This window comes from Pleurodeles waltl, chromosome 3_1, assembly GCF_031143425.1.
Source record: "Pleurodeles waltl isolate 20211129_DDA chromosome 3_1, aPleWal1.hap1.20221129, whole genome shotgun sequence".
Lineage (NCBI taxonomy): Eukaryota > Metazoa > Chordata > Amphibia > Caudata > Salamandridae > Pleurodeles > Pleurodeles waltl.
This window is the reverse complement of record NC_090440.1, coordinates 1,998,358,350-1,998,385,302: the sequence shown is the minus strand read 5'-3', so window position 1 is coordinate 1,998,385,302 and position 26,953 is coordinate 1,998,358,350. Positions and strand designations below refer to the sequence as shown.

Below are 26,953 nucleotides of genomic sequence, written 5' to 3'. Positions count from 1 at the left end.
TAACACCCGTTTCGCAAAAACAGACGTCTGCCTTAACTGTGAAAATAGAATGAATGCGAAGAAAGATGATATCAGCTCGTTGAACAGGCAAGACCCCTATTCTTGACATCAAGGAAACCTGTGGTTTGATAGCCTTGCTGAAAATGAAATCAGACAACAAAAACACGCGTCAAGCCCTTTTTGGTAATCCACTTGTTCCTCCACCAGCCTTTAAGTATACCCTTTCTCAATCCTTACATTCCTCTCCCATGCCCAACATCGGCTACTGCTACTTGAGGCAATAAACCAGGCCTTAGGAAACCTTACAGTTGGTATCTGAGGCTGCACCTCACAGGTGGCACTGAGGTATAATTTACCTTCAACATTGATACGGGAAGCCGGGATCACAAAAAATAAAGTTTTGGTGGCCTTTCTAAATTCAGATCTGAATGTTGCTGACGGAGTAAACCCCGCCCTCTAAATCAGACCTTGTGTTAGCTTCACTTTCCTGGCCTAGCTAGATTGAGGTCGATATTTAGTTTGGAGACTGGCGCACTGCTTCATCCTCTGTATTTCCGGTCTCCTCCTTATTGAGTGATCTCTCCCTCCCAACGGTGCGTGAGCCCTCTTTGTGTACAAAACGAGCTAGCAACATCAGAACCAAAGCCTGCTCAGCAGTGCTTAATTTGTGCTTGTTGTTTCCGGTGCTGAGCACCGGCACTTATTTTTTAGGGCCGGGGCTTATTCTTCGGCCTCAAGCATTTGTTGCGAGCAGAAGACACCTATGGGAAAGACGGATGAAGGGAAAAACGAAAAAGCGTCACAAAGGGAGAAAGCGGAAAGTTGCAAGAGTGAGCAGAAGGGGCGGGGAGTGGCTTTATATGGAATGAAGAGGCGTGGGGTGGCTTCAGGATTACGCCACCTCAGCATTCCATGTTCACACATTTAATTGCAGGAGCCGCGTGTTTAAGAGAAGGCCTTTGGCACGGCACCTTTTTATTTACAAATTAAGCACTGCTGCTCAGTGTGTGGGTGATTCTGTGTCCCCTGTAGCGCTGTCTCCTCATTTATGAGGTTAATTTTACTTTCATTATGATAGGTCACGGTCATGTATCAATGCTTTTATCACTTCCCCAATGCATTTATGCATTTATTTTGCCTTCCTTTACTTTCTGAGGCTATTATGCACACGTTTCCTCTTTCATAGTAATCCCTTATATCGTTTGCAATGATTGCACTTTCCTGCTCATTTCTCCAGTTACGAGAGGAGCGTATTACCACAGTCCTGCATCCATTTCTTACGATAATGGCATTACTCCTAGTCCTACTCCCTCGCCTTCCTTTAAACCAATGAGGCTTCCTGCCTCCCTCTAGACCCTCCCTTCCCCTTTTAAACCACCCCCCCACCCCCACCACCTCCTGTACAAAAACCAAGCCCAAGGAGCAACTCAGACTGTCCCTACTGGGGGAGCGGGAGGGAACGTAAAGGAAGATGAGGGAGTAGGACTAGGAGTAATGCCATTATCGTAAGAAATGGACGCATTACCTCCCGTCCCTCCCTCGCCTTCCTTTAAACCAATGAGACATAGCAAGAAACACACAGGAGACGGACATTGAGTTGCAAACAATTTATTAGAATGCACACAGACCACCAAGATCCAACCCCATTACCTCATAGAGGATAAGACCCGGTGACCCAACACCGACTCCAAACCACCCAAGTCCGCCAGCCTATAATGTCGAACAAACGTGGAGGGAGAGGCCCAAGTGGCGGCCCTGCAAATCTCCACCACTGAAGTCCCCTGAAGCTCAGCCACCGTAGCCGCCATACCCCTGGTAGAACGGCCCTGAATCCCCGGGGGGGGGGGACCACCCCTTTCAAGGAATATGCCAACAGAATCAAAGACCTCACCCACCAACTCAACAACGCCGTGGAAGGCTTTTCCCCTTTTCGGGCCGGACCGAAATTTACAAACAGCGAATCACCTTTACGGAAAGGAGCCACCACACTCAGATAATGCAACAATGCCCTGCGCACAAAGAATGTAAACGAACCTCCTCATCCGAGGATGGACTCAGACAAAATGATGGAAGGATGACCTCCTGCCGAGCATGAAAAGAAGAATTAACTTTCGGAACAAAAGAAGGAACCGGAACAAGAACCACCCAATCCTGAAAAACTCTACAAAAAGGAAAAGAACAGGCCAAGCCCCCAATTCCCCTAAACGGCGGGCCGAAGTAATGGCCACCAAAAAGAACGTTTTCAAAGACAGATGGCGCAAATTACAGTCCCCCAGTGGTTCAAAAGGCGCAGCAGTCAACGCATCCAAAACCAAAGAAAGATCCCAGGAAGGAAAAGAAAGTACAGGGCAAGGAAATAAATTAAGAAGCCCCTGAAAAAATCTAGGCATCAAATGACCCTCATCTTGAAGATTCCGCCAAGGACCCCTAAACGCCTGAATAGCAGCCCACTGCACCCGCAGAGAAGCCACCGACAAACCCAAATGTGCACCATCCTGTAAAAACTACATCACCTCAAATATAGACGAGCAGGTAGGATCCAAATTATGCCTGAAGCACCAAGAAGAAAACACCTTTCACTGTCTACCATAAGAAAGTAAAGTGGAACGTCGTCTGGAAGCCAGCAAAGTAGAACTCAAAGCCACCGGTACCCCCAGACCCGTCAAATCCCGGTGTTCAACTTCCAGGCCGTCAAGTGTAACCTCCTCAATGACCCCATTGAGAGGCAAGGAAACTCCAGGGGAGACGGACAAAGAGGAAGAGGCCACATCCGGCAGGATGCCATCAGCAGAAGCAATGGAAACCAATTCGCCCTCGGCCAATGGGGCGCAATCAAGATAACCCTGGCCCCTAGATGCCTCACCCTCAACAGAAAAGACCGGATCAGCTGAAACGGTGGGAAGGCGTACAACAGGCCCCGTGGCCAAGGACACAACATCCCGTCCACCTCCCAAGCCTGAGGACACCGAAACCGGGAGCAGAAGCAACTGAGTTTTCCATTTTCCGGGGACGCAAACACATCCAACACCGGAAGACCCCAGAGACGAACAAGATGAAGAAACAGCGACCTCCGGAGGGAGAAAAGTTGAGAGGAAGGAATCACCCTGCTCAGCAGGTCCGCCCGGACATTGATCACCCCCCGAATGTAGGTAGCTCGGAGAGAAGGAACCCATTCCTGAGCCCACACAAAAATCTCCCTGCCAGACTGAACAAGGCCCTTGACCTGGTCCCCCCCTGTCGGTTGACATAAGCCTTGGCTACCAAGTTGTCTGTCCGAACCAGAACCGCAACCCCCTTCAGGGACACCTGGAAATGAATCAGAGCCGACAACACTGCCTTCCTCTCGCGCCAATTCAACGACCGATTGGCCTCCAACGGGGACCAAAACCCCTGAATCTGTGCTGACCCCATCCAAGCACCCCATCCTGAGAGGCTGACATCCGTTGTTACCAACACCGGGCTCAGAGGAGACAAAGACACCCCTACCCGCAGATGATCGGACCCCAACCACCATCTCAACTCCCTGCAAATTAATCCTGACCCCGGAATCCTGGCCATCAGAGCCCCAGACCCTGGAGTCCACCTTTTCAGGAACCAGTTCATCAAGCACAGAACATGAAATCGTGCCCAAGGGATCAGAAATATCACCTACGCCAAATTACCTTGCAGACGTAACCACAGAAGCGCACAGGGGCAGGCTGCAACGCGACCTTCCTCACCATGGACTGAAGTGCACCTAACCTCTTTTCCGACACCGTCACCGACCCGAGAAGACTCCGAAACCGAGCCCCTAGAAAAACCAGATCTTGGGACGGGACCAAATGTGACTTCTCCCAATTGATAAAAAACCCGTGGTTTTGCAGGACCACCAGCACCCGGGCCACCTGCCTCAGTAACAGGACCTGCGAAGGAGCACGAATCAAGATGTCGTCTAGATACGGATGAATAAACACCCCTTCCGAATGTAGCAAAGCCACCAGGGGGGCCAGCACCTTCGTAAAAATCTGGGGGGAAGACTTGAGGCCAAAAGGTAGAACACAAAACTGATAGTGATCCTGACCCACAGCAAACCTCAGGAACCGCTGAGAAGTCCTTGCCACAGGCACATGCAGGTATGCATCCTGCAGATCCAGAGACACCAGAAAGTCCCCCTGCCTGACCATTGGAAAAATAGTCTGAATTGACAGCATGCGGAAATGTACCGTCCTGATCCAAGCATTCACCCCTTTTAGATTGAGCACAGGCCGAAAAACCCCTGACACCTTCTGAACTAGAAACAAGACAGAATAAATGCCCTGACCCCTTTCTTCTAGAGGAACGCGGTAAATGGCCCCTTTTAAAAGCAAGTCCCGGACTCCGCCCAATAATGCCTCTCTCCTTGCCCCGACCGCAGGCAGAGGAGTGGGACGCACCCCCGAATCCGGAGGCACCACAACGAAATCGATGACGTAACCATCGGCCACAATGTCCAGCACCAAATGATCGCTGACACTCGCCTGCCAAGCTGAAAGAAAGTGTCTCAGTCGTCCCCCAACCTGCCCTATGCCAGGCCCACAGTGATTGTCAGGACCCCTTCTTGAACCCCCCCGGTTCAAAGGAGCAGCCCTCTTAGGGGAAAAACGTGGCTGAAAACGACGTTTCCTGAAAGAAAAAGATTTTGCATCCATCTTGGGGGAAGAACGAGAATGCTTCTTGCACCGTTTGCCAGAAGCAGATCCCCCTTTATAGGGCAAGGCATGCTTCCTCTCCTTAAACGCTTTGGACAGCATTGAAGGCAAATGATCTCCAAACAAGCTATGACCTTCAAAGGGCAGTCTCAGGAGGGCAGACTTCTCCCCAGGATCGGCCTTCCAAGACCGCAACCAGAGAGACCTCCGGGCCCCAATCAAAGCCCCGGATGGCAGAGCCGAAGTACGAACCACATCTGATGATACATCTGCCAGCAACCTGGCCTGCTGTTCCATACCAGCCAGGAGTTCAGAGCATTCCGCCCCTTCCTGCACAGCCACTGCCAGCTTATCAAAGTCTTGTACCAACGACTGGGCCGCATAAGCAGAATATATACCCGCTCTCAGGGCCAGATTCTCAGCCGCAAAAGCCCTCTTGAGCCCCGAATCCACCTTACGGTCCGTGGCATCAGAAGGCACACAATCCTCCGGATTGACCGCCGTCTTGCCAATCAGGGTAGCCAAAATCGAATCCAGGCGAACAGAGGAAGGCAGAACATCCTCCCCTTCTAGCAAATAGAGTTTCTGAAGGAAACGTGGAACCTGAGCTTTATCCATATCCTTCCATTCCCGAAACACCATATCCTTCACAGGACCCTGAAAAGGCATGGCAAACTTAGAAGGCGTCTGATACTGCGGGAATAAGAGAGAGACATTGCTCGTAGGCTGAAAGACTGGAAAGCCTAAATTGTCCCGCACATGTGCCATCACCTCCCAGGAGACATATTTACCCCCAGAAGAGGTAGATGGAGCCTCCGCTTCCTCATCATCCGAAGAAAACCTTTCCGCAGCAGCAGAAAGAAGTGATGCTTTAGACCTAGTAGGTCTGGTCATCCCTGCTTGGAGAGCCCTAGAAACAGCCACCTCTATCATGTCCTGCACCTCCTCCCTGGACATGAGTGGTGCAGCACCTCCCAGCACCTGGTGACCCCCAGGAGTCGGCATGGGACCAGCACCCTCCTCCCCCGAGGAGGAGGAAGAAACAATCCGGCGACGTTTAGCCTGAACCTTCGGCATGGTAAACCAATTAACAACTACCAACACACTGCCGTTTACCAAATATATGGTACAGGACCTTCCCACAAAAAAAAAAAAAAATCCTGTAACCAATGAAAAAGGAACCCAAATAGTTAAAAATGCGGGCAGAACGCCCGCCCTACCAGTTCCCCGAAGTCAGAAAACGTCAGCCGGCACCTCCGCGTGGCTCCGCGGGCTAAGGAACAGGAAATCGACGCCCCAGCCGCAAAGAGCCGACTGACCTCGTCAGCCGGCTCCCAGGACGCGTCCTCCAAGCAGCCCCGCCTGCCTGTTGAAGACGCAACTGGCCAGAGCACACCTCGAGGGGCCCGCGCCCCGAGGAGTGCCGAAACGATGTCCCCCATGCCCCGCCATGGAGGAAAGGAGAACAGGTAAGCCTAGCGTGGGCTAGACAAAAAAAACAGGAGGTGGTGGGGGGGGGTTTAAAAGGGGAAGGGAGGGTCTAGAGGGAGGCAGGAAGCCTCATTGGTTTAAAGGAAGGCGAGGGAGGGACGGGAGGTAATGGACCTTAGTTAGCATATTACCGTTTTCGCTGGTCAGTCTCGCTCAGTGTTGCCGTACTGCAGGAGCATTAAGTGTAGGAAATACAAGGTGCTAGACAGAGGAACAACCATACCCAAATCTGGAGGCACAGGGGAGGATAAGCTAAGGACCAGAGGCTCCCTCTGTAAACCCGCTGCCTCCTTTGCACCTATTTAAGTGCGAATATAGGTGGAGCTGCTCTCTAATTGTGGGCTACTAACACAACTGGTGAGGTCCGGTCACAGCTCTGATGTTCTGGGTTCTAGAGATATCACTGCTTCCTTTGGCACTTTCAGGTTCAGCGTCCAAACACTGATGCTTTACTTTGCTCACTATTCTTAAACGTCAAGAATATGTAACCAGTACCAGCCTATTAATGCCTGCCTCAACTGCACCACGCCCGCCATGAGCCCCATCTCCCCAGTGGCTTTGACTCTGGAGGAAGCTAAGGCTTATATTTACATGGCCATCAAGATCAGATGCAGAAACAGGCCACTGGCCCAGCCCCCTCTTGTCAGCGTACCGACGCCTAGGCAAGGATCTCCAGTCACGGACTGAATGAGAAGTCAAGGTCTTGACTGTTTTGGCCTGCCAGAGGAAAGGGCAGCACCTTCTAGTAGCCACATTGCCTCTGACACAGGAAACGTCCAAGCAGGAAAGTGCCCTCCAGAAGAAATCCCAACAGAATTAAAAGCCAGAGGGACAAAACCTCCAAGAAGGCAGTGGAAAAAAACATGACAAAGAACCAGAAGGATTCACACACAGGAGGACACAGGAGAATATGTCAGGCCTTTGGGAACAGTGATTTGAATCGTAGGAGAAGAAAACAAGTAGATTGAGGAACAATGAACACTAGGGCAAGGGGCACAAAGTGTTACAACGCAAAGAATATACCAACTTCCTTGTATGGGCCCACAAACATAAAGTTACTACGAATCCATCTTTGATTGGAAAAAGGTAATGAATAGCAATGCAGGGGTGGCCATTTTGGAATAGGCTTTATTTGAGCCTAGAATTTCTTCTAGGGAATTTTGAGACAAGAGGGCCTGGGGGAATAGAGGCACCGATAGCATCCTCCATGTGCAGAATCCCCCCCCCCCACTTCCCATGCTACAGAAAGCAACACGACGAAACCAGCGGGTCAGCCGCTGTAAGATGAATGCAGCTTACACTCCCCAGCGGCACCCAGAAGCGCATCCCACCTACCCAGCAGGAGTTCAGGAATCGAGCGGGGCACAAGTGGGAGAGCTACACCCCTAGGAAGATGAGAGAAGCACCCAGGGCTAGAAGAGTAACTGCAACACCTCTAGTAGCAAGGCCGCAATGAGCTGGGAAGGGGCACAAGTTAGCCTGCAGTTTCCACAATGTGATGATAGCTATTTGTAGAACCAACACTGGCAAATCCAAAAGGTCTTGCCTATGCAAGAGCTATTGGCTTTGGCAATGTGTTTTAGCCATGTTGTGGCATGGCTGCTGTTCAGCAAGGCTAAAAGTTAGTGGCGTAGAGGAGAGTGGCATGGAGTGAAGTAGAGTGGCATGCAGTGGAGTGGCGTAGAGTGTCATGGAGTGGTGTGTCGTAGAGTGTTTTGGAGTGTCATAGAGTTAAGTGTCATAGAATAGAGTGGAGTAGAGTGAAGTGGTATGGAGTGGAGTGGTGTTAAGTGGAATGAAGTAGCATGGAGGGATGTAGAGTAGAGAGGCGTTCAGTGGAGGGACACAGAGTAGAGTACAGTGTCTTGGCAGAAAGTGGAGTAGAGTGTTGTAGAGTAAAGTAGAAGGTTGTGGAGTGGCACAGAGTGGAGTACAGCTGAGTAGAGTGTCAGGGCATAGAGTGGATCAGAGTGTTGTAGAGTGTCGCAGAGTGGTATAGAGCATCAGAATGGAGTGGTGTAAAGTGGCGTAGAGATCATTATTGGACTGAAAATCTCAAAAGAGAGTTCCATAAATTTGGGGGATCTGAAAAAGTCCTACAACCAAAGCAAGTTTAAAAAATCTGGAGCCAGGGAGCAAAAGGCTACTCCTGAGCGTAGAGCTCCCCTTAGAGTGTAGTGCTTGAATTGGGATTGACATGGCGTAGAGTGTCATGGCGTAGAGTGGCCTAGACCTGTTTACAGAAAGCTAGCACTTATGGAAGAATACAGTAAACAGGCGATGCTCCACATGATGGACAAAGGCATACTGGACAGCCTAAAATAAATAGGCAGCAAATAGAGATCAAGCATCTACGAGTTCCAGAACACAACGCCAATGATAAAATGGAAAAAACATTTACAGGGAAACATTCTGAATATCCCTAATAATTATTTGCAAGCAAGAACGTAGCACTGTCTGGCAGGCTTTGCCCTAAAAAAAGGTGTCCTGGCGATAAAATGGAAAGAGAATATAGTTCAACAGAAAATCTGAAATGCTCTTGCTATACTTTAAGTGATAATTATTGGACCGAAGATCTCAAAAGAGAGTTCCATAAATTTTGGGGATCTGAAAAAGTCCTACAACCAAAGCAAGTTAAATAAATCTGGAGCCAGGGAGCAAAAGGCTACTGCTGAGCGTAGAGCTCCCCTTAGAGTGTAGTGCTTGAATTGGGATTGACAAAAACAGGACCTTGATTGCAGTAGGCTTTACGAATAACACAGTCTTAAAACTCATACATTGTTTCACAAGCAGCCACTTGAAGTCTTTAAGATGGAAAGACATGGAGCCGTACCAGGGAAGATTAGATGAAACTCGAGTTGAAAGAGTCTGGAAAAGTTGAAAGAGTCTTGAAAAGTTGAAAGCAATATATAGATCTAATCTGTGGGGCGGTAAAATAACCGCTTGGACAACAGCTCAACGAGAGCCTATAGAATAAATAGGGTGTATCTTATGTAATTTGTGCAAGTCCTAGAAGCAGGAGGATGTAATAGCATTTATTTATTTCATGAAAGATAGACATCCAAAGTCACCCTGATATTTTTTGCAGACTCTGGAAAGGGAGGTTACCCCACTTCAGAAGGCCCCAAAGTGTAAGGCCAGGTGATAGATGCACCCCCAAAGAAGAGTAGCTAAGTTTTACCACAATTTAGTTTCTCCTCCACAGAACCGCACCAATAGCCAGTCATGCTAATTTTGTAATGCACTTGCCTGCAAACTTGACAATTTGGATACCTCCTGTGTACGACATTAAGGAAAATCCAAACTCATGACTACAATTGGCCAAGTGAGTAAGGTAGGTATTAAACCATGTACATCTTAAAGACACCTGTGGGGCCCCATATATTAGTGGTGTTGACTGTGGGAGAAATGGAGATAGGATACCAACTGGGCACAGTCATTCAAAACAGAGAATCACGAGTCCAGTGCTATGCCATGGATGCCAATGGAATAAAGCCTTTGATGAAGAACTGTGTGGGACACAGTGTGAAAGCTGTGGTACGGTCAAAAAGGACTAGCACCACACTCCCTTCATTGTCCAACATCGTGCAAATGTCATCAGCAACAGCAAGCAAGACCATTTCAGTGCTGTGCTCTGACCTAACTTGAGAGCAGACACTTTCTAGTACACTTTTAGTTGCGTTTTATAAACCATCCTTTTAGCCTCAGAAAACATTCTGTTCTCCAAGTGCTTTGTCATGTCTGATACAACATTTAGTAGCCATCATCATTTCAGAAACCCCACAACGCTTCCGTTTTTAGGCTCAGTAGTTCTGCTAGAGAATTTCGTCTTGAGGATTAGATCGCCAACGATTTCATTCAAAGTAGAAGGGAAACTGTTGGGCAGAGCATTGGGGCCTTCGAGCCACCATTAGCTTAGATCCTCGAGCTCAAAACGAATGCAAATTAGTTGCGAAAACGAACGCTAAGGCATGGCAGCTAGTCTGTCATGCCAGTGAGCAAACTCTAAGCTGACAGTGTTTTCTTTTACCATTATTAGGTCCAATGAGTGGTCCATCTTAATTACTCTATGAATTGCATACTCCACACTTTTTTCTAGGTCCAGATTCTGCTATCTAAAACAACCTTTAATCCACAAAAGTTACCTCCCTGAGTGTTGCAGGCCAACACCTTTCCCTATTCTGTTCCCATTTGAAACCACATTCAGTGACTTTAATTACAACTTTAAACATGTGAACTGTATCTAAATATACAGGACTTTGATTGCTCTTCTCTGTCTCCCGATTAAATACCTTATGCCTGCAAGATACTAGGGGTGGGGAAAACCGCAGTGCTTATCTCAGCCCAAAATAAAGCCAAAATAAAGGCAAAATGAAAACATTGAGTTTTTTGTTTATTTCATTCCAGGGAGGAATTACAGCCTAGAGAATATTGAAAAAGACCTGAATTCTAATCCAAGCTTTATCACTCAAAACATTGTGCTACTTCCTATACATAAAAACAGTGAGGGAATGTTTATAAAAGGGTTACTTGAATGCAGGGGGTGCGAGAGTGTGAGGCCGCAAGATGGCTATGCTGTAGTGAGGATTTGCTGGCCACTGTGATAATCCATTTGCAATCAGTCTCAAGGAGAGCGCTGAACCTTATATCAGGCGTACTGTTTTTTCCTGGAGTGTTTAGATATCGATGGGGAGAGCTCTACTGAATGCTGTAGGGCTGAGGGATCGATCCCAGAAGGACACCCGGACCGGGAGATGACCACCAGCTGCTGAGATGAAGACCTGAGCAAGAGCTGCGGATCGTCCCGATGTGGCAGGAGTGCTTTGCTGGTTGCTCGGTGCCTGTGGTAGCAATGTGCCATGATGCCTTTGTGGATCTGTGAGGAAGCCGGTCCCTGCCTGCCCGGTGGCTGAGATGGCCGCCCCGGAGGCTCCAGAGCTCTGAGGCATGGATCTGGAGGCTGCGGGGTGCAGAATGCTGCAGTGGAGGCCCACTTGTGACACTCTTGTGGCTTCCATGGTGGTGCTTGAGTTTGCCAGCCTGCCACCTAATGCGATTGCCCTGTGAGACCAAGTGGGTGGTGCCAGGTGGTGGTAAATTGACTTTTAGGACATGCTGCGAGGTTGAGGATTAAGGTTGGCCACCATATTCACCAATGCCCACGAGAAGGCCCTACAGAGAACATCAGGAGCGCTGGACTCACAGTGAGGCATGCTTGGGCACGCAGTGGGGGATTGGATTGAGTCTGCTCCTGCCTTACCTTTGCCCGGAACAGTGTATTCACTGCGTGGGATGTGCCTGCACTGCCCATTGTCTCACTGCCACTCAGCTGAGTTTCTGTGAGCCCATCACAACGTTAAGATGCTTTAAGGGACCCTTATAAAACTGAATTCCCTGATACATGATACCTGTCCTGCCACTGTGCTTATCTACACTCAGCCTGTGGCATTCCTTCTGGAGTGCCCCTGGGAAACACAGACCTTATACACTACCACTGGGTCAGACCTGTGTCCTCGTCGCCACCCTCTCTGCTTATTCTGCCATAATGGGAAAACAGGATGCTTAACAGCAGCAACAGGCATTTGACACAAAGAGATCCACCAGGGCCGTGGGGCAGGAAATCTCAGCAGAGGTTTCTTGATCCCAATCCTACTTAGAACCTGCATATGACCAAGATCTGGGAGCCCTACTATTGGACATGAATCACAGCTTTGTGACAGTCGATGTGATTATTGACACTCTAACATACAGATGAAATAGACTGAAAATAAGGATTGACAAGCATTGATGACCGCATTGATCATCTTGAGCAACATGTGTCCGATGCCGAGGGTGCAGTGGGTGGCAGAGAGGTGAAATTATCCCTGAAGAGGATGGTAGCGGCTGTACAAGCTAAAAATGAAGATCCAGAGGCCCATTTGTGCTACAACAGTCCACGCATATTGGAGATACCTGAATCCATGGCCATGAGATTGATGGAGGACTACGTCGAGAACATGCTGAAAAGTTTGTTTAGTGATTCTACATTCACCTCCATGTTCTTGGTGGAGAGGGCCCAATAGGTTGCTTGGTCCACGGCCCACACCTTCCAGAGCACATTGTCACCGGATAATTACCAGACGTTTAAACTTCAAGGATCCTACATCTGCCCAGAGAGAAACGGGACCTCACATATGAAGACAACCGCATCTCTCAATTTTTCCGGACTTCACAGCACCTGTCTTTTTAATGGTTGATATCGAATACACTCAGCTTTACCCCACTTAGCTACACATTAGTGTTAATGGAAAACAACAGTCATTCACATATTCCAGGCAAGTCACCAGGTTCCTCTGCAAACATCTGTGCCGATATCCAGACTGTGATAAAGACACTGACACAGAACAATAAGATAATCTCAGCCATCAACACTAAAAGCCACAATTCTGCGCCTTTCCTTCCTGATTGCATTTTGTCCCGCAAACATGTACTCTGTATTGCCTGGCCCTTCTGCTTACCACTCCTCAGGCCTGTGTGGTCCTCTGTCATAGTGACGGGCGTTTGGGCTCCAGACAAGCCCTCTGAATTGGCTGAGTGGTGCACTGTTGGGAGTATGACTGGACCTTTGCTGCTATCAGCAGCAATGCTTTACCTAGTGGAGTGTGCCCTGGCTCAATAGTGGGGCACTCTCAGCCATGCCAGACCTTGCTCCATGTTAACAACTGGTCATCTAGATGAGATGATCTATTTGGGGGCTGGGCCTATCACACTTCCCCCAGTACACATGGCTCTCCTTGTTGCTTGTGGTGGTGCACACGTGGAGGTTGAGGCCCTGTGTGCTGCCTGCTTGAGAGACCAATTGCGGATACATAGGAGCACTAAAATTCTCCAAATTCCACTTGATCTCCTGCCTGATGATACCAGCCTCTTCAGTCTGCCTCGTACTCACAGGCGATTCCCTTTGGATTGTTTTTGCATGCTTTTCTTAACCTTAGTTTGTGCACAGTTTAGTTAGTTGATGGGCACTATGCTCTTTTAGGCTCAGTTCCAGGGCAATCTAATTGTTGTGGCTGGGTAGGGTGGTTGGGGGGGAGGGGAGGATCTAAAAACCTATGATGCTGTAGCTGCATCAGAGTGGCTGAGGGGTGGCTTTTGCAGTGAGTACTGATTTTCAGAACCACGCTGGAGCCCACATGTATACATGTGGGTTCACACATGATGGTACATACACCCCCCCAGGATACTGGAAGTAGATTGCTTTGATCATAGTGAATGGGCCTGCTATTGGGTTGTTGACATGGAACTTATGTGGTACGAAGAAGAAGACAAGTGAGGTCTGCCAGGTATTGGCCTAAATCAAGAAACATAATGTAAATAATGGCATGTTGCAGAAGACCCACCTCACTAATCAAACTGTCTAAAGGAGTTTGTCAGATTTTAATCTCATATCTGCAAAAAAGAATGATGGATGGTTCATTTCATTTTGAACTAGTTCCCACGTGATGATTTTGTTTTCCTTCCATTCTGTTCAGCTTAAAAAAAAAAAGATTTTACACTCATTTTTGCCATACTAAAATTAACCCCACTGATACTGACATATCCAAATTTCGTGACACAATAGTGCTTGTCTGGCTTTCTGACTCACATCGCTCCTATTTAGACACGCCTGTCACTATTAAAATTGTTCAGCTTATCTGCAGTATGTAGAGAAATCCCTCCCCTGGTGCTGACAAACTGTCAATCCAATTTTATAAAGAATATACACACTAATCAGCATCACATTTGCTGACACTTGCTAGCTATGTAAGAGGCTAGGCCCTTCTTGAAGTGCAGCTAGTCACAATCTTTAAGCCAAATAAACGGGTGGAGCACTGTGACACATACCACCACTATGAATGATAAATAATGGTCTTAGCTAAACTTCTAGCTAACAGAATCCTGCATTCGCTCACTGTATTGGTCAGACCTGACCAATCAGGATATATACTAGACCAGAGCTCACAACTTGCGCACTATCTTTGCCCAAATTCACCAGCTCAACCCGCAGATCAATGCTGTTGTGGCATTTATTGACGCCACCAATGCGTTTGATTAATAAGAATGACAGTTCCTCTTTCTGTTATTGCAGAGAACTAGCTCTAGTGGCAACTTTATCAACTGGATCCAATTTCTGTACAACTGCAATGTAGCGGGCATTCAACAGAATGGATTGGTATCTGCTGCCCTCCCCACATCCAGGAGTACCAGACAGGGCTTCGCTCATTCTCCTGTTCATGTTTCTACCGCCATGGAGTCCATTGCCACAAGGCTGCGCCAGCACCAATCAAAAAGGGGCCTGAGCTTCAAAGCTCGATGACTTATTATGTCCCTTTATGCCAATGATGTCACTGATTTTGTTGAAGACCTGGCAGTCAATATGTCACTGATAATACATGATTTCCCTAAGTTTGAGTCCCTGTCCAGGATATCTATCAGTTGAGTCAAGGCAGTAGTCTTCCCACTCTCTCCCTCTTCTCCTGAGTGCCACCCAGACTAGCTTTTGAGATGGAGCAGCATTTCTGTTAAATATTCGGGAATCCACACCAGTAGAGATGCAGGGACTACCCTCCGTGGTAGCTATAGTGCAGCTAATGCCGAACTGGAGGACCAGGTCTTGGGTTCGATTAAGCTTCCCCTGTTCCGTGCAGGCCGATTAGCTTTCACCAAGATAGCTGCACTCTCTAGATTACTGTATCTATTTGTGAACATCCCTATCCCTCTCAGTGATCACTTCTTTAACTGATTGTAGTCCTACATGACAACGCTTACCTGGGCTGACAAACGACCCTACTTGGGCTGGTATATGCTGACCCTTCCCTTTGAGAAGGTAGGACTTTCTGCCCCATGCTTCGAACTGTTTTATCTAAGGGCTCAGGCCCATTTTGCACACTTCTGATGTCATCCTACGGCCTTCCAATCACATGCATCCATTGAGGCAGACAGCGCAGTCCCAGTGCTCCGTTTGCCTGCTGTGCGACCAAAATTTTGCACTAATACAGTAAGGTAAACAGTGTGAATTTGGGACAGACTGAGGCACCGAGCTCGTCTTGACCAGCTATATACCCAGGTAATAATCTTGGCATGTAACCCAGGACTTAGCTTGACCTACAAAATTGGGATGTATGGGCTCCGCTCACTGTAGGTGGCCTGTACCCTAGACAGCTGTTAGATACTGTCTTATACTTAGGGCTGCAGGAGACCTCCCGGGCTTCTGCATCCACAGTCCGTCCTTACTTCCTGCACTTATGGCGCCAACCACATTTGTTGCTTTGGCATCTCCCGAGAAACTGGTGTCCAGGCAACTCCGACTGTGAGGGCAGAGGCAGCAGTGTGCATCCTCAGTCCATTAAGAAATGAAACGCTAATCTGGAGTGCCCTTGACGGTGGAAATACTGTTGCACGCAGATATGGTCCCTCTCCCTTAATTACAGATTGAAATGAATACATGCAAAATTCCTATACAGAATATAGCACACACCTTTTGCGCTGTACAGGCTAGGTTTCCGTGCTTGCTCCAACTGCACTAGATGGTGGGATCCAGATGCTGGCTTCCTCCACTTGGCGTGGCAATGCCTGCTAGTTGCCACCTTCTAATTTGAGGTACTGTGAGCCCCTGCTGACATGATGGGAGCACCAATTCCTAGTACACTGCTCTTGGCCTTGCTGAGCTACAATAAAGATATTCCTGTCACAATTCTCAAATCTGTTGCCTTGTCTGTACTACTACCAATAGAAGAAGGACTATTCATTGCGGAGTGGGGCCGTTCCTAAATTCTATGACTGGTTGAAAAATGTTGCCTACTGTAATAAACAGCTGGATGCAAACTGGGACCTGATGCTGGGCCATTTGCGGCCTAAAGATATATTGGGGGGGGGCTGCTCTGCGAGGACCTTCTATGGCGAGCAGAGGAGGGAACTGAGGCGGAGGTGGGCACCGCAGACGGACACGCCAAGGATCTTGCTTGGGATGGCTGGGATGGGATTCGCTTGCTTTCTGAGGTTGCGGATCACACTGACACTGTATTCTTAAAAAACCCGAACCGTGAAGGTCATGTGAGAACCTATGTGTACCTGTTAGTGATAAATGATCGATTGTTCCTGTGGGCGTTCTGTAATACATATTAAATAACGTTTCACTGCTACCTGCTGGGGGAGGATGTTGTTTTGTTCCTTAACAAACCATGAAAATGTAAAAAAGTATCGGTTACATGCAATTACCCTGGCTTATTCATAGTTGAGCATTTACTTCTTAATACTCTCTGCCATAGCACCTTTTAATACCTCTCCGAAATAGACGAATCAGATCGGGGCACTAATCATGAGTTTTCTGATTGCTGGTGTGCTATTTATACCACCTGGTAGAAACCAATACAACGGGGTTGGGAATTTAAATGTGGTAAACAGTAACTTTTCTGATTTTGTGCTTTAACATGGGCAACAAGCAGACTTGGTTGGGTTTTTTGCTTCACAAACCACGTCTAGGTGTTTGCTGGAGATATTCCTATTATGTATCAGCAAGTCTGACCTGCCTATTTGTACCTTGGGAACATTGTGAGAGCGCATATCGTGCCAACCAACCTCTGAGTAAACATGGGTTAGTGCAGGAGTTGGAATGTGCCCAAGGGGTCATAATTAGAGTCAAAGCTTTTAAGCTGAGCTTCTCTATCTGCATTATTTTGACAATGTAACACATTGCTTTACGACTCTGCACCCGTAGGAGCCTCAACATGGGATGTGAGAAGTGATTGTGGAGCCCATCGAATGCCACTTTTCTGCAAAGGACAGGCTTCATTCGCATCTTGTCTAAAATAACATAATATATTTTCAGAGGTTGACATTACATTGCGTACATGGTTTTAATGACAGAGGAACAACCATAACTCTCACCCCACTTTACTTTTTCCCGTAGCCTCCTTTTTGTGGTCTTGTTACAGGCAGATTCATTTGTCTGTCACAGACAGCATTGTATCCCATATTTTAGCATATACTTAGAGTGAGTTTTGGGTTAGCCCCTTGCTCATGGTTGGATGGCTTTTAGGTTTAGCTTAGTTCCCTGCTATTTACTCAAAGGCTATCCTCCCTATTTTTATGTTTGTCCCACTCCTAGAGTGTTTCCTCTTTAACATGGCATGCCAACAGGTGAGGTGCATTCTTCCATTGCTGATGTTAGAGATCTGTTTTGTTTATTGTGTTTCTTTGTACTCTTTGGGAGCTTAAAGTTTGCTCGCTCACTCACCCCCCCCACCTGTCTTGGCCCCTACACTCCTGCACCCTGCCTCGTCCAATTACTTCCTGCCTAAGGATTTTCTTTTTTGGGTCCCTGCTCCCTTTTCTTGCCTATTTTCGCAAGCACAGTGACACAGTGGCAGTCACTTGTAACCATTTTAGGCATAAAGTAAAAGAAAAAGCATTTCAAAATGGTGGCCTCTGCGCGGGCTATGGTGCTCATGTACGTGTGTACACCAGCGGCCATGTTGGTTTCTTTTAAAGATGCACAATTGCAGACCAAACAAGCACTGGCAACTTTGGTTGCTTAGTACAGGTGGGACCAATTAGCTCTGCCAAATGCTTGTTAGATTTTATTCCTGAAATGTATTCCAATCTCCCACACTGCTAATTATCTTCTTCTGGCCGCACAGTCCCTCATAAAATTAACCATCTGGGTAATACAAATTATGTAGTTTTTGCAGTTACAGCAGAGGATTTTCTAGATAACTTTTAATATGTTTTTCCTTTTACATTTTCTGTTGGATTTATTTTAAGGGTGTGTCCAAAGGGCCAGTGGAGCCCATAACAAAGCAATTGAGACACATGCCCCCATGTCAGCTTACAGATTTCATGTTGGGATACTAACATTGCTAAAGGGAATTTAACATTCTAAGATATGGATCGGGGGAGGGGGAAGACGGGGCTCAGACCTGAAAGTCAAGAAAATGAGAAAGCGATGTATCTTAAGCTCTTTTCTGATGTTTCACAAAAAAGGACTATTTGAAAGGAAGAGGAAGCTCATACCTTGGGCCACACGTGGAGCGAGCCTATTTCTGAGTGTTTTTTGAGACTCAAGGGTGTTAAGTCCTGCAAGAGAAACAATGCAAGTGCTATACTCCCTAGCAAGGAGTATGCCACAAGATACAAGCTTCAAACAGAAAGATAAATATCCTTCTCTTTCGTTCCACAAAGTTATTTGGCATCTAGCACTAAACACCACATTTTTCTGAGATATGTACCTCTCCCATCCACTTTCTGAGGAAAATGACAGGGCTGACCAAAAGCTCTTTTCCGATAGGTTGATGCTGCTTCGTTCCTTCCGATGTGGAAATCATCTTCTGGGCTTCTTCCCTTTCACGAGCAATAAGCTCCACCAAGAAGTCCTGCCCAAAGAACATTTGATAAAAGAGGATTCTTGTAAACATTTCTGCAGCACCAACAGCTGAATGTAGCCATATATAACAATACAGTGATATTCTGAATGGCCCAAGTAATTAAGAACATGTTTGCCTAAATATAAGTAGTATTAGTATCACTGGAGTAGGGCGTAGGAATCACCTGGGGGTTTAGAGAAGAAAGACTCCACCGTTCAAACATACGATGGGGAGAGAGATGAGCTATGGTGGAGTTTAGTATGAGGGTTACCAAATGTTGTGTAGCGAGTGAGGGCAGAGTTTTGGCATTTTGGGAAAATATTGTGTTGGAGATGGATAATTTTGTTAATAGTTTGAGCAGAGCTGCATACATTTATGAAATGCACTGTAACGGCTGAAGATTCTTTGGAAGGTGTTGGGGCAGAACACGGAAATTTAAAGAAGGGGTTGTGGCAGTGCTGACAAATTAGTAAATCGATGAGTGCAAGGTTGTTCTCCAGAGAGAAACAAAAAAACTGGACTGTTGTATGTCAGAACATCATACAAAAATGTCATCCTACAGCCAGAATATCCACTGCAGTAGTATTGTGAAGATACATACACAGAGGTATACATTTACTACTTTTAACTCCATATTTACACATCTTGAAGATATACATATCATCTAGGTATATATGTGGATATATACCTTTCTAGAGTTACTTTTATGAAATTGTGGTAGTTGGTATTTGTGAGACAGTCATCTTTTTAGGCCTGTTCACCCCAATTTTTTGGACTGATACTGGTTGTAACCAACTCTGACTGTGCCCGGGCTCTGCTAACCAGGCCCAGGGCTAGTGCTCTGATTAAAAAGGTATCTGGTAATTAGGTATAATTACAATTGGCAATGACAGACTCCTCTAAGTCCCTAGTATGTAATAAGGCAAGGGGATCCAAACTAACTACAAGTCCCTAGTATATAATAGGGCAGGGATGCTTAGAGGCCCAAAAGATTTCCTGCACTGGAATGTGCACTGCTGTGTTGCATGCTGTCATTTTTAAAGGCAGGCCTGCTTTGCAGACTGTCTTTAATAGTAAAATATATGCAAATTCGACTTTGGAATTAAAGATACTTCCAAAGTAGTAATGTACCTTATTTTTACACGTCACCTCTATGGACTCCCCTAGGTGCCCCAGGGGTAGGGTGCCATGTAACTATGAGCAAAGACATTATAACACTTCAATATTTTATTTAAGTATAAATATTGCTAGGAGGAGCTAAAATGACATTCGAAGGACTTAAAAGATTGGTCATGATAAACCAAACAACTTGCCACTGTTGAATTTATCATAATCAATAAGTAAGTTATAGGACTTTCTTTCCTGTGAGCCAAACTCCAGCCTTCTAGCATCCTCTTCTGATTGGTCAGCCTTAACAGGCTTATCCAAACTGCTCTGATGAGGTGATAAGTGCCTTACATACAGCAGAGGTTATCTGGTGGGGGAGCTCTGCAGCTGCAGGGAACAGGCCAGAAAGGGGTTTGGGTCAAATCAAACAGGGCTTCAAATAGAGCAGGACAGTAAGGAATGCCAGCCAGGCCTATCCCCTCTTCCTGTACTCTCCAGTTTGACTGCAGGCCCAGGAATGGAATTTGCAGAAGGTCTGGAGGGGGACTGTTAATGGAATGGGCCACACCAGTAGGTTGATTTAGCCAGGTCTTACTCTCCTGGAGAGGAATTCCCCCATCCTGAATTTTAAAGTGCAGTGCTTTGTGGGGCAAGAATATGCCACACTTTGGAGGAAGCTGTCATGCCTTTGGGTGGCACCCTCTACCTCACTGGACCAGGATGCCCCCTGCTTGTCACAGAAGATCATTGAATAAATATGTGAGAGTTGCATAGCAACTCAGATCTGCTGCCTGACACTACAAGGAGAAGAAGGACTGCCCTGCTAGAACCCTAGTCTGCACCCCAAACGATTGCACTCTGAAGGGCTGGTCCTGGTGCACTATCTGAACTATAGCCCTGAGAACTTTGCCTTGCTTCCAAAAAAGTTAAGGACTAGGCTCCCTGAAAGCAACAGGTTAACAGAACTAACCTGCACGATCTCCCTCAAGTGGTTCCCAGGCTGGAGTGCGTCAAGTGGACTTTAAGGATTTGGCCATTGTGGGAATTGTAGTCCTAAACTTCCAAGGGCCATCTCAGAACTGTGAGGCCCTTGGATATGTGTTTTGGACACTTTGAACCCTCAAGGGGAACTTCAGGAAGAAGTTCCAGAAGTTTAGAGGAACTTTTGGAAAAAGCTCTATAAGTGGACCAGCCCAAAGTCAACAGTCAAGTGAACTACTTAAATCATGGCCCATCAGTAATTTCAGGTTCGTCCTTGTTGGAAAGTAGATTATTGGTAAGCAACAAGGCTTAACTTAGGAGACAAAGGCCCTCATTACGAGTCTGGCGGTCTTAAGACCGTCAGATCCGCGGTGGCGGTCTCACTGCTAATGGGCCGGTGGTGAAGACAGCCAATACTCCACCCGTCCCGCCGCTTTCCCACAGTCGGCCAGGCTGGAGGTGAGCACCTCCAGCCCAGCGGGCACCGTAATACAGCTAGCGTTATTATGACACGGAAGACCGCCAACATTTTTCTCGCGGTCTTGTATCCTGGCGACAGGAATCTGCATTCCTGTTGCCTGAATACTCCCACACACACGTCCAGATACCCGCACACATTCATTCAAATACTCACCCACGCAGTTGCATCATACACCCCATTCACAATAACATACATATACAAACACTGCGCTCATGCAGTCACTCTCTCCTCCCCCCTCCAGCGCATACATACATTCACTCCCCCGCCTCTCCCCAGCACATACATACATTCACACACCTCCCCCTGCACCGCATACACCCACTCACCCGCTCTCCCCGTCCACTGACACACATGCACCCGCTCTCCCAGTCCACTCACACAAACGCTCAGGCCGTCCACTTACATACACATGCATACACGCACTCACCCCTTCCATCGCTCAATCGCACTCACGCACTCAATCACTCACACACGCACTTACCCTTCTCCCCATCCACACTCACCCACCACCCCAATCCACTTACAAACACACACCCCCACCAAAATCCACAAACACTCACACACACCCCTCATCCTGTCCACAATCACTCACACATGCAGACACGCACTCACAAACAACACCCCTCTCCCCGCATTTACGACATTCACACACGCTCACACACACACACACACACACACACACACATATGCTCCCCTGTCGGACAATCCACTTACCTCGTCCTTCGAGGATATCGTCCGGGAGCAGACGGGTTCCGGCGCTTCCACCGCTGGCAACACCCTGCCATCAGGACACCGCCACGCCGTATTACGTGTCGTAATACACCATGAAGTGTCCTTTTGGAGTGGCAGTGCCAGTGGTGGAATTCCGAAATCAGTCGTAATAGGGTGGTCTTAAGACCAGCACTGGTGAAGGTTCTTTTGGAGTCCACAGCTCACCCAAGGTTCCAGAAGATCTGAGATGTCTAGGAGGGCTAGGACTCCAAATCCCAAAATGCACCTGCCTCAAACTCCAACATGAACACTAGACAGTGATCAGCTGGTCAGTTTCCTCAGGATTTGATGCAGGGGACTCTAGTTAGCTATTTTCCCCTGTAGCAAGCAGGGAATCATTTCTCGAACCAGATGAAGCTAGGCAAAGTCCTTTTAGTGGTGAAGCCCAACTGTGCAGCTGGTGCAGTCCTTCAGAGTGCAGTGTCCAGGTGGGGGTCAGGGGTCCGGCAGGGCAGTTCTTCTTCTGATGTTGTTCCTTGTAGGGAGCTGAGGTGTGGGTGCAGCTCTGCCAAATGTATCCTTGCTCCTGGGTTGAAAAGCTGGGGGGGGACCTGTCCAACAACGGGCAAGCCGCTGCCCCCTTGGATGACCACTTCCTGGGAAGTGCAACAAAAATCAATTCCAGGGAGCAACATTCTTTAAAAATCCAAAATGGCTGCCACTGAATTTTGGAGGTTAGGTCTGGCTCAGCCCACCCACTGGTGTGGCTAAATATTCTTAACACACCCCTCTCCTAATCTAATCAAGAGGGCACCTGGTTGTCTGGGGTTGCAGGAAATGGGGGCGGTCCTGAGCTGCTGCAAATGTCCTTCCCTCCTTTGAAGACCAGTTTGGCTGTTCTTCCCCCATCCTGCTTCACCATCTGCTGAGGCAGATCTCCTTCCCCTGGCACTTCCTTTATGTTCAGCCCATGCACTTCACACCTCATCAAGGCAGCCTGGCCACGGTGCCAGAGGCTGGCCAATCAGAGAAGGACACTACAGAGCTGAAGTTGGCAACTTTCAGGTAGAGTTTTAAAACTCTTTTCCTGAACTAGTTATATTAAATCCAACAATGGCAAGTTGTGGGATTTATTATAACAATCTGTCTGATACCAAACTCGAAATATCCGACTCCTACTTGGACCCTATTAATTAAAATAAAGTCTCCCCATTGTAGCCTATGGAGCCCATTCACTACAGTGAGGGAAAAACTAAGTTGGCTATTTTACCACACCAGGGCTTATAAAACAATTTTTAAGAGGTCCCTGCTTATAGTTACATAACACCCAACACTAGGGGCACTTAGGGCACACCTTTGGGGTGATGTATATATTAAAGTAGGGTAGTTTAAGACTTTAGAAGTATTTTTGATTCCAAAGTCGAATTTGCATATAACTTTAGTTTAAAAGCAGCCAGCAAGGCAGGCTTGCCTTTAAAATGACACTGGGCACCTCAGCAGTGCACCTATGAGAGCACTACCTATGCTACTAACCTACATGCCCTTCCATATACTAGGGACTTATAGGTAGGTTGATACTGCCAGTTATAATGAGCCTAATTTGCATATCCACTTTGGCAGTGTGCATGTGCTAAGTGAGGGGTCCCTTAGGGTGGCACAACACATGCTGCAGCCCTTAGGGACCTTCCCTGGTCACAGGGCCCTTGGTACCACTGGTGCCTTTTACAAGGGACTTATCTGCCAGAGGTGTGTCGATTGTGGAAACAATGGTATATTTTTAGGGAAAAACCACTGGTGCTGGGGCCTGGTTAGCAGGATCCCAGCACACTCTCAGTCAAGTTAGCATAAATATCAGGCAAAAAGTGGGTAGGTGGGACTGCAACAAGTGCCAGTTTCCTACAATAAGAGATTGGAGTCTGCCAATAGAATGTGGTGAAAGTATCTTGGCTGACATGGAAAATTTGGCTTATGATCGGGCAATGTTAAAGAATTTTGTCAAGATATTTTTACACAGCTGAGACAGTTGGAAAATTAATGGGGGTAGCAAATTAATTAATCCATTTCTTTATGGAGAACACATTTGCCCAGGTGCATCATGGCGCTATGTGTACTAAATTCAATATAGGAAATATAATGGAGGAAAGGTCTAACAAACCAGAAATTATGGATGGGAGTAGTCAGCTGGATTTGAGTAGAGCTGGGGAAAGAGGGTTTGATGAACTCAAATTAGATAACAGGTCAGGTGGTCAGAATTTTGGAACTTTGAGCAAGGATTGGGATAGTGCAAGGAAATCTAAGCGACAACATACTGTGTACTACTTAAAAGAAGACTAAGATGGAGATAAAGAAAACAACTACATACGAGAGTGAGTGGGGAGAAATTAAACACCCATTGCTTCAGCCTCTGAAGCTCTTCAGATTATTTTCCTCTCAGTTCAAATACCCTGGGAACTATGTTCAGGACATCATAGCTCGCACTTAGAACTTCTCTTCATTGTGGATGAGAAATTGAATAATTGTAACTCTTTTGATTAATGACTCTTCTGGGGCATAATGCTAGGTTTTTAGCCAGGTTCAAGGAGGTGATGCAGTAGCCACTATCTTAGATGCTTTACCTCGAGAAGCTAGTTTAGGTCTGTCTGGGAAGCACAGACAGGACTCCTTTGTTTCTTAGTCCTTTTGAGAGTCTGTACTGATGGCAATCTGCAACAAACATATTTCTTTTACCTGGAGCCCAGAGCACATACTGCCTGAAATTGCAGGATGAACCCAGAACTATTTGTCCATCTTCCAGTAGTTCCTAAAAAAAGGTATCCACCATAATCTATTCGATTGATAAATTACCCTTTGTTTTTGCATCAGGATTTGTTTTGTAAAATGGATATTAAACCAGAAACCTGGAATTTTCACCTGTTCTCTCATCTGGTCAGGTCTGTTAAAAAAATGCTTGGATGAGTAAAAGGATGTCAATTACAATATGTTTTTTTTACAGTTCTGAAACATATTATTGGCTCAGTTGAGGAGTATTCAGCTGAAGCCTGTAGTCCCACATACAGCTTTCAGTGGTCTCTAAAACATATTTGACAAATGCAAATTGGTCTTCTGTTCCATCTATCATCAAAAGGATTTGGGTGTTATGCTGATATGAAGGCCATCCTATGCAGAAGAAGGGAGATCATTAAAAGATTCAGTAACAGCACAGACCCCTGTGAAACTACGCACTCGCTGACAAGGTCTAGGCAATATGGGTTCCAAGCCTCATAGTTCGAGACTGATCTACACAGACATGTAGCTCCCTCTGAGACCATGGTAAATTCCAAAAGGCAACTCAAAAGGGCAGCACAATACACTCAAAAAGCCACTTATAAATACATCATAAGAAACATGTATGTTACCCTAGTCCAACGTGGTTAAGGCCTTACACTATAACGTTCCCCAAAAAGCTACAGGGCTGGAGAAGGAAAGCGAGACAGAGAAAGAGAGAAAAAGAAAGAAAGAAAGAGGCCATCTGTGTATATTTATGCCTCCATGTTACATGTCTAAGCCATCTGTCAACATTGTTCAATTGAATAATCATTAATTAGATGAATTAAGACTAATTGTGAGTTATTGTTTTTGTCAAATGTTAAAATAGGGTAGGAGTCACCATCAAACATATCCCATCAACACTGTCATAATAACACATTATAGAACTATTGGCTTCTCAACAAATTTAGAACAAAGTTTCAAAAATCATACTTTTGGGTCAAATGTAACGTTATTTCGGAAGCTTCTCTGGAGATGTGTAAACAACTCTGTGTCCTCTGTTTCCAGAAGGCTCATGACCCTCTCAGCCATGGCGAAGATCTCCACCCAGGATGGAAACAGGTTCTGCATTAGGAAGTACAGGTACATGGCCAGCTCATAGGGGTGTTCTGCTGAAGAGGAAAAGAAGACTTTTCATTGAACCAGGAAGAGCTTTTATCATAATGACATACTACCTAATATGTATGGAGCTTGGAAGTAAATGCACAGGGTGTTGACGTAAGCCAGGAGAAATGCCCTCCTATTTTATAAGATGGCAAGATGGCTCAGTGAGTTAAATGTGAGTACAGCTTGTGTGCATGTCATAAAATAGAAACCTGTGAAGTCCCACTGAAGCCTTTCATTCTTCCAAGGTCAATAATCACAGTACCATCAAATCAAATATCTGTTTACAGTGATTAGAAACAGCTGTACAGGATATATATATATATACACACACACACACACACTATATATATATATATATATGTCATGTGTAAATATATATATATGTGTGTATATATATATATATATATATATATATATATGTGTGTGTGTGTGTGTGTGTGCGACAGAGAACTTTTTGGTTTCCTAATAACTTTGGCACTGTTTGACGAATCTTCACAAAACATTCCCAAAAAAATTACATGCAACTCAGTTCTTTCCTTGAACCTTGAATGGTTTGTGGTAATTCATCAAGAGAGGGATGAGAAAAGAGGGGGGGGGGGCTCAAAATAGAAAATCCCTGTGCATTTCCCATAGTCTTTATTGGAAAGTGATATCACAAAAACTACAGAACGGAATTACACCAAATTTGGCAGGTAACCACATCTTACCCAGAAAGCATGTTTTTTGTGATTTGGTGTCAATCCACTCACTTGTTTTGAGGATATTAAACTCCAAAAATATTTGTATATCTGAAGGGTTGGGTTCGTCCTCAAACACTGTTTTAAAAAATACAGTCTTCTTCTACAGGCTTTTTTACCCTTGGGTCATTTTGCTCCTGCGGGAACAAGGCTTTCGCAGGAGCAAGGCTCTGATTGACTGCCTGCAACATGAGGAAAAATGTTGCAGGCAGCCATTACAAGACTTGGTAGTGAAGCTTCTAAAAATAATATGACTCTCGCAGGATCACAATTTGTTTTTTAAATGTTACGCCAGTCGGCATTTTACATTATGTTGTAGAGGGGGCATGCAGCTTCCCTTCCCAGGCCACGGAATGGCCCCGGGGACCCCATCTACCATGTTTATCAAAAGGGGAGGGGCGCATGGCCCCAATCCCTGAGCCTTAAGAGGCCACAGGGACCTCATCCCTAGAGGCCAAAATATACTATGCAGAGCTGCAGCCATGC

General features: G+C 46.5%; 1 protein-coding gene across 1 annotated transcript in view; it reads right to left on the bottom strand.

The window, feature by feature from the left end:
* Positions 1-26,953, bottom strand: part of LOC138283654 (uncharacterized) — a 223,433-nt gene that overhangs the window by 35,484 nt on the left and 160,996 nt on the right. Inside the window, exons 9-10 of the mRNA XM_069221589.1 lie at positions 25,557-25,735; positions 18,404-18,547 (exon numbers count right to left, since the gene is read on the bottom strand). Coding sequence (XP_069077690.1) covers positions 18,404-18,547; positions 25,557-25,735 — 323 coding nt within the window. The remainder of the gene's footprint in view (positions 1-18,403; positions 18,548-25,556; positions 25,736-26,953) is intronic.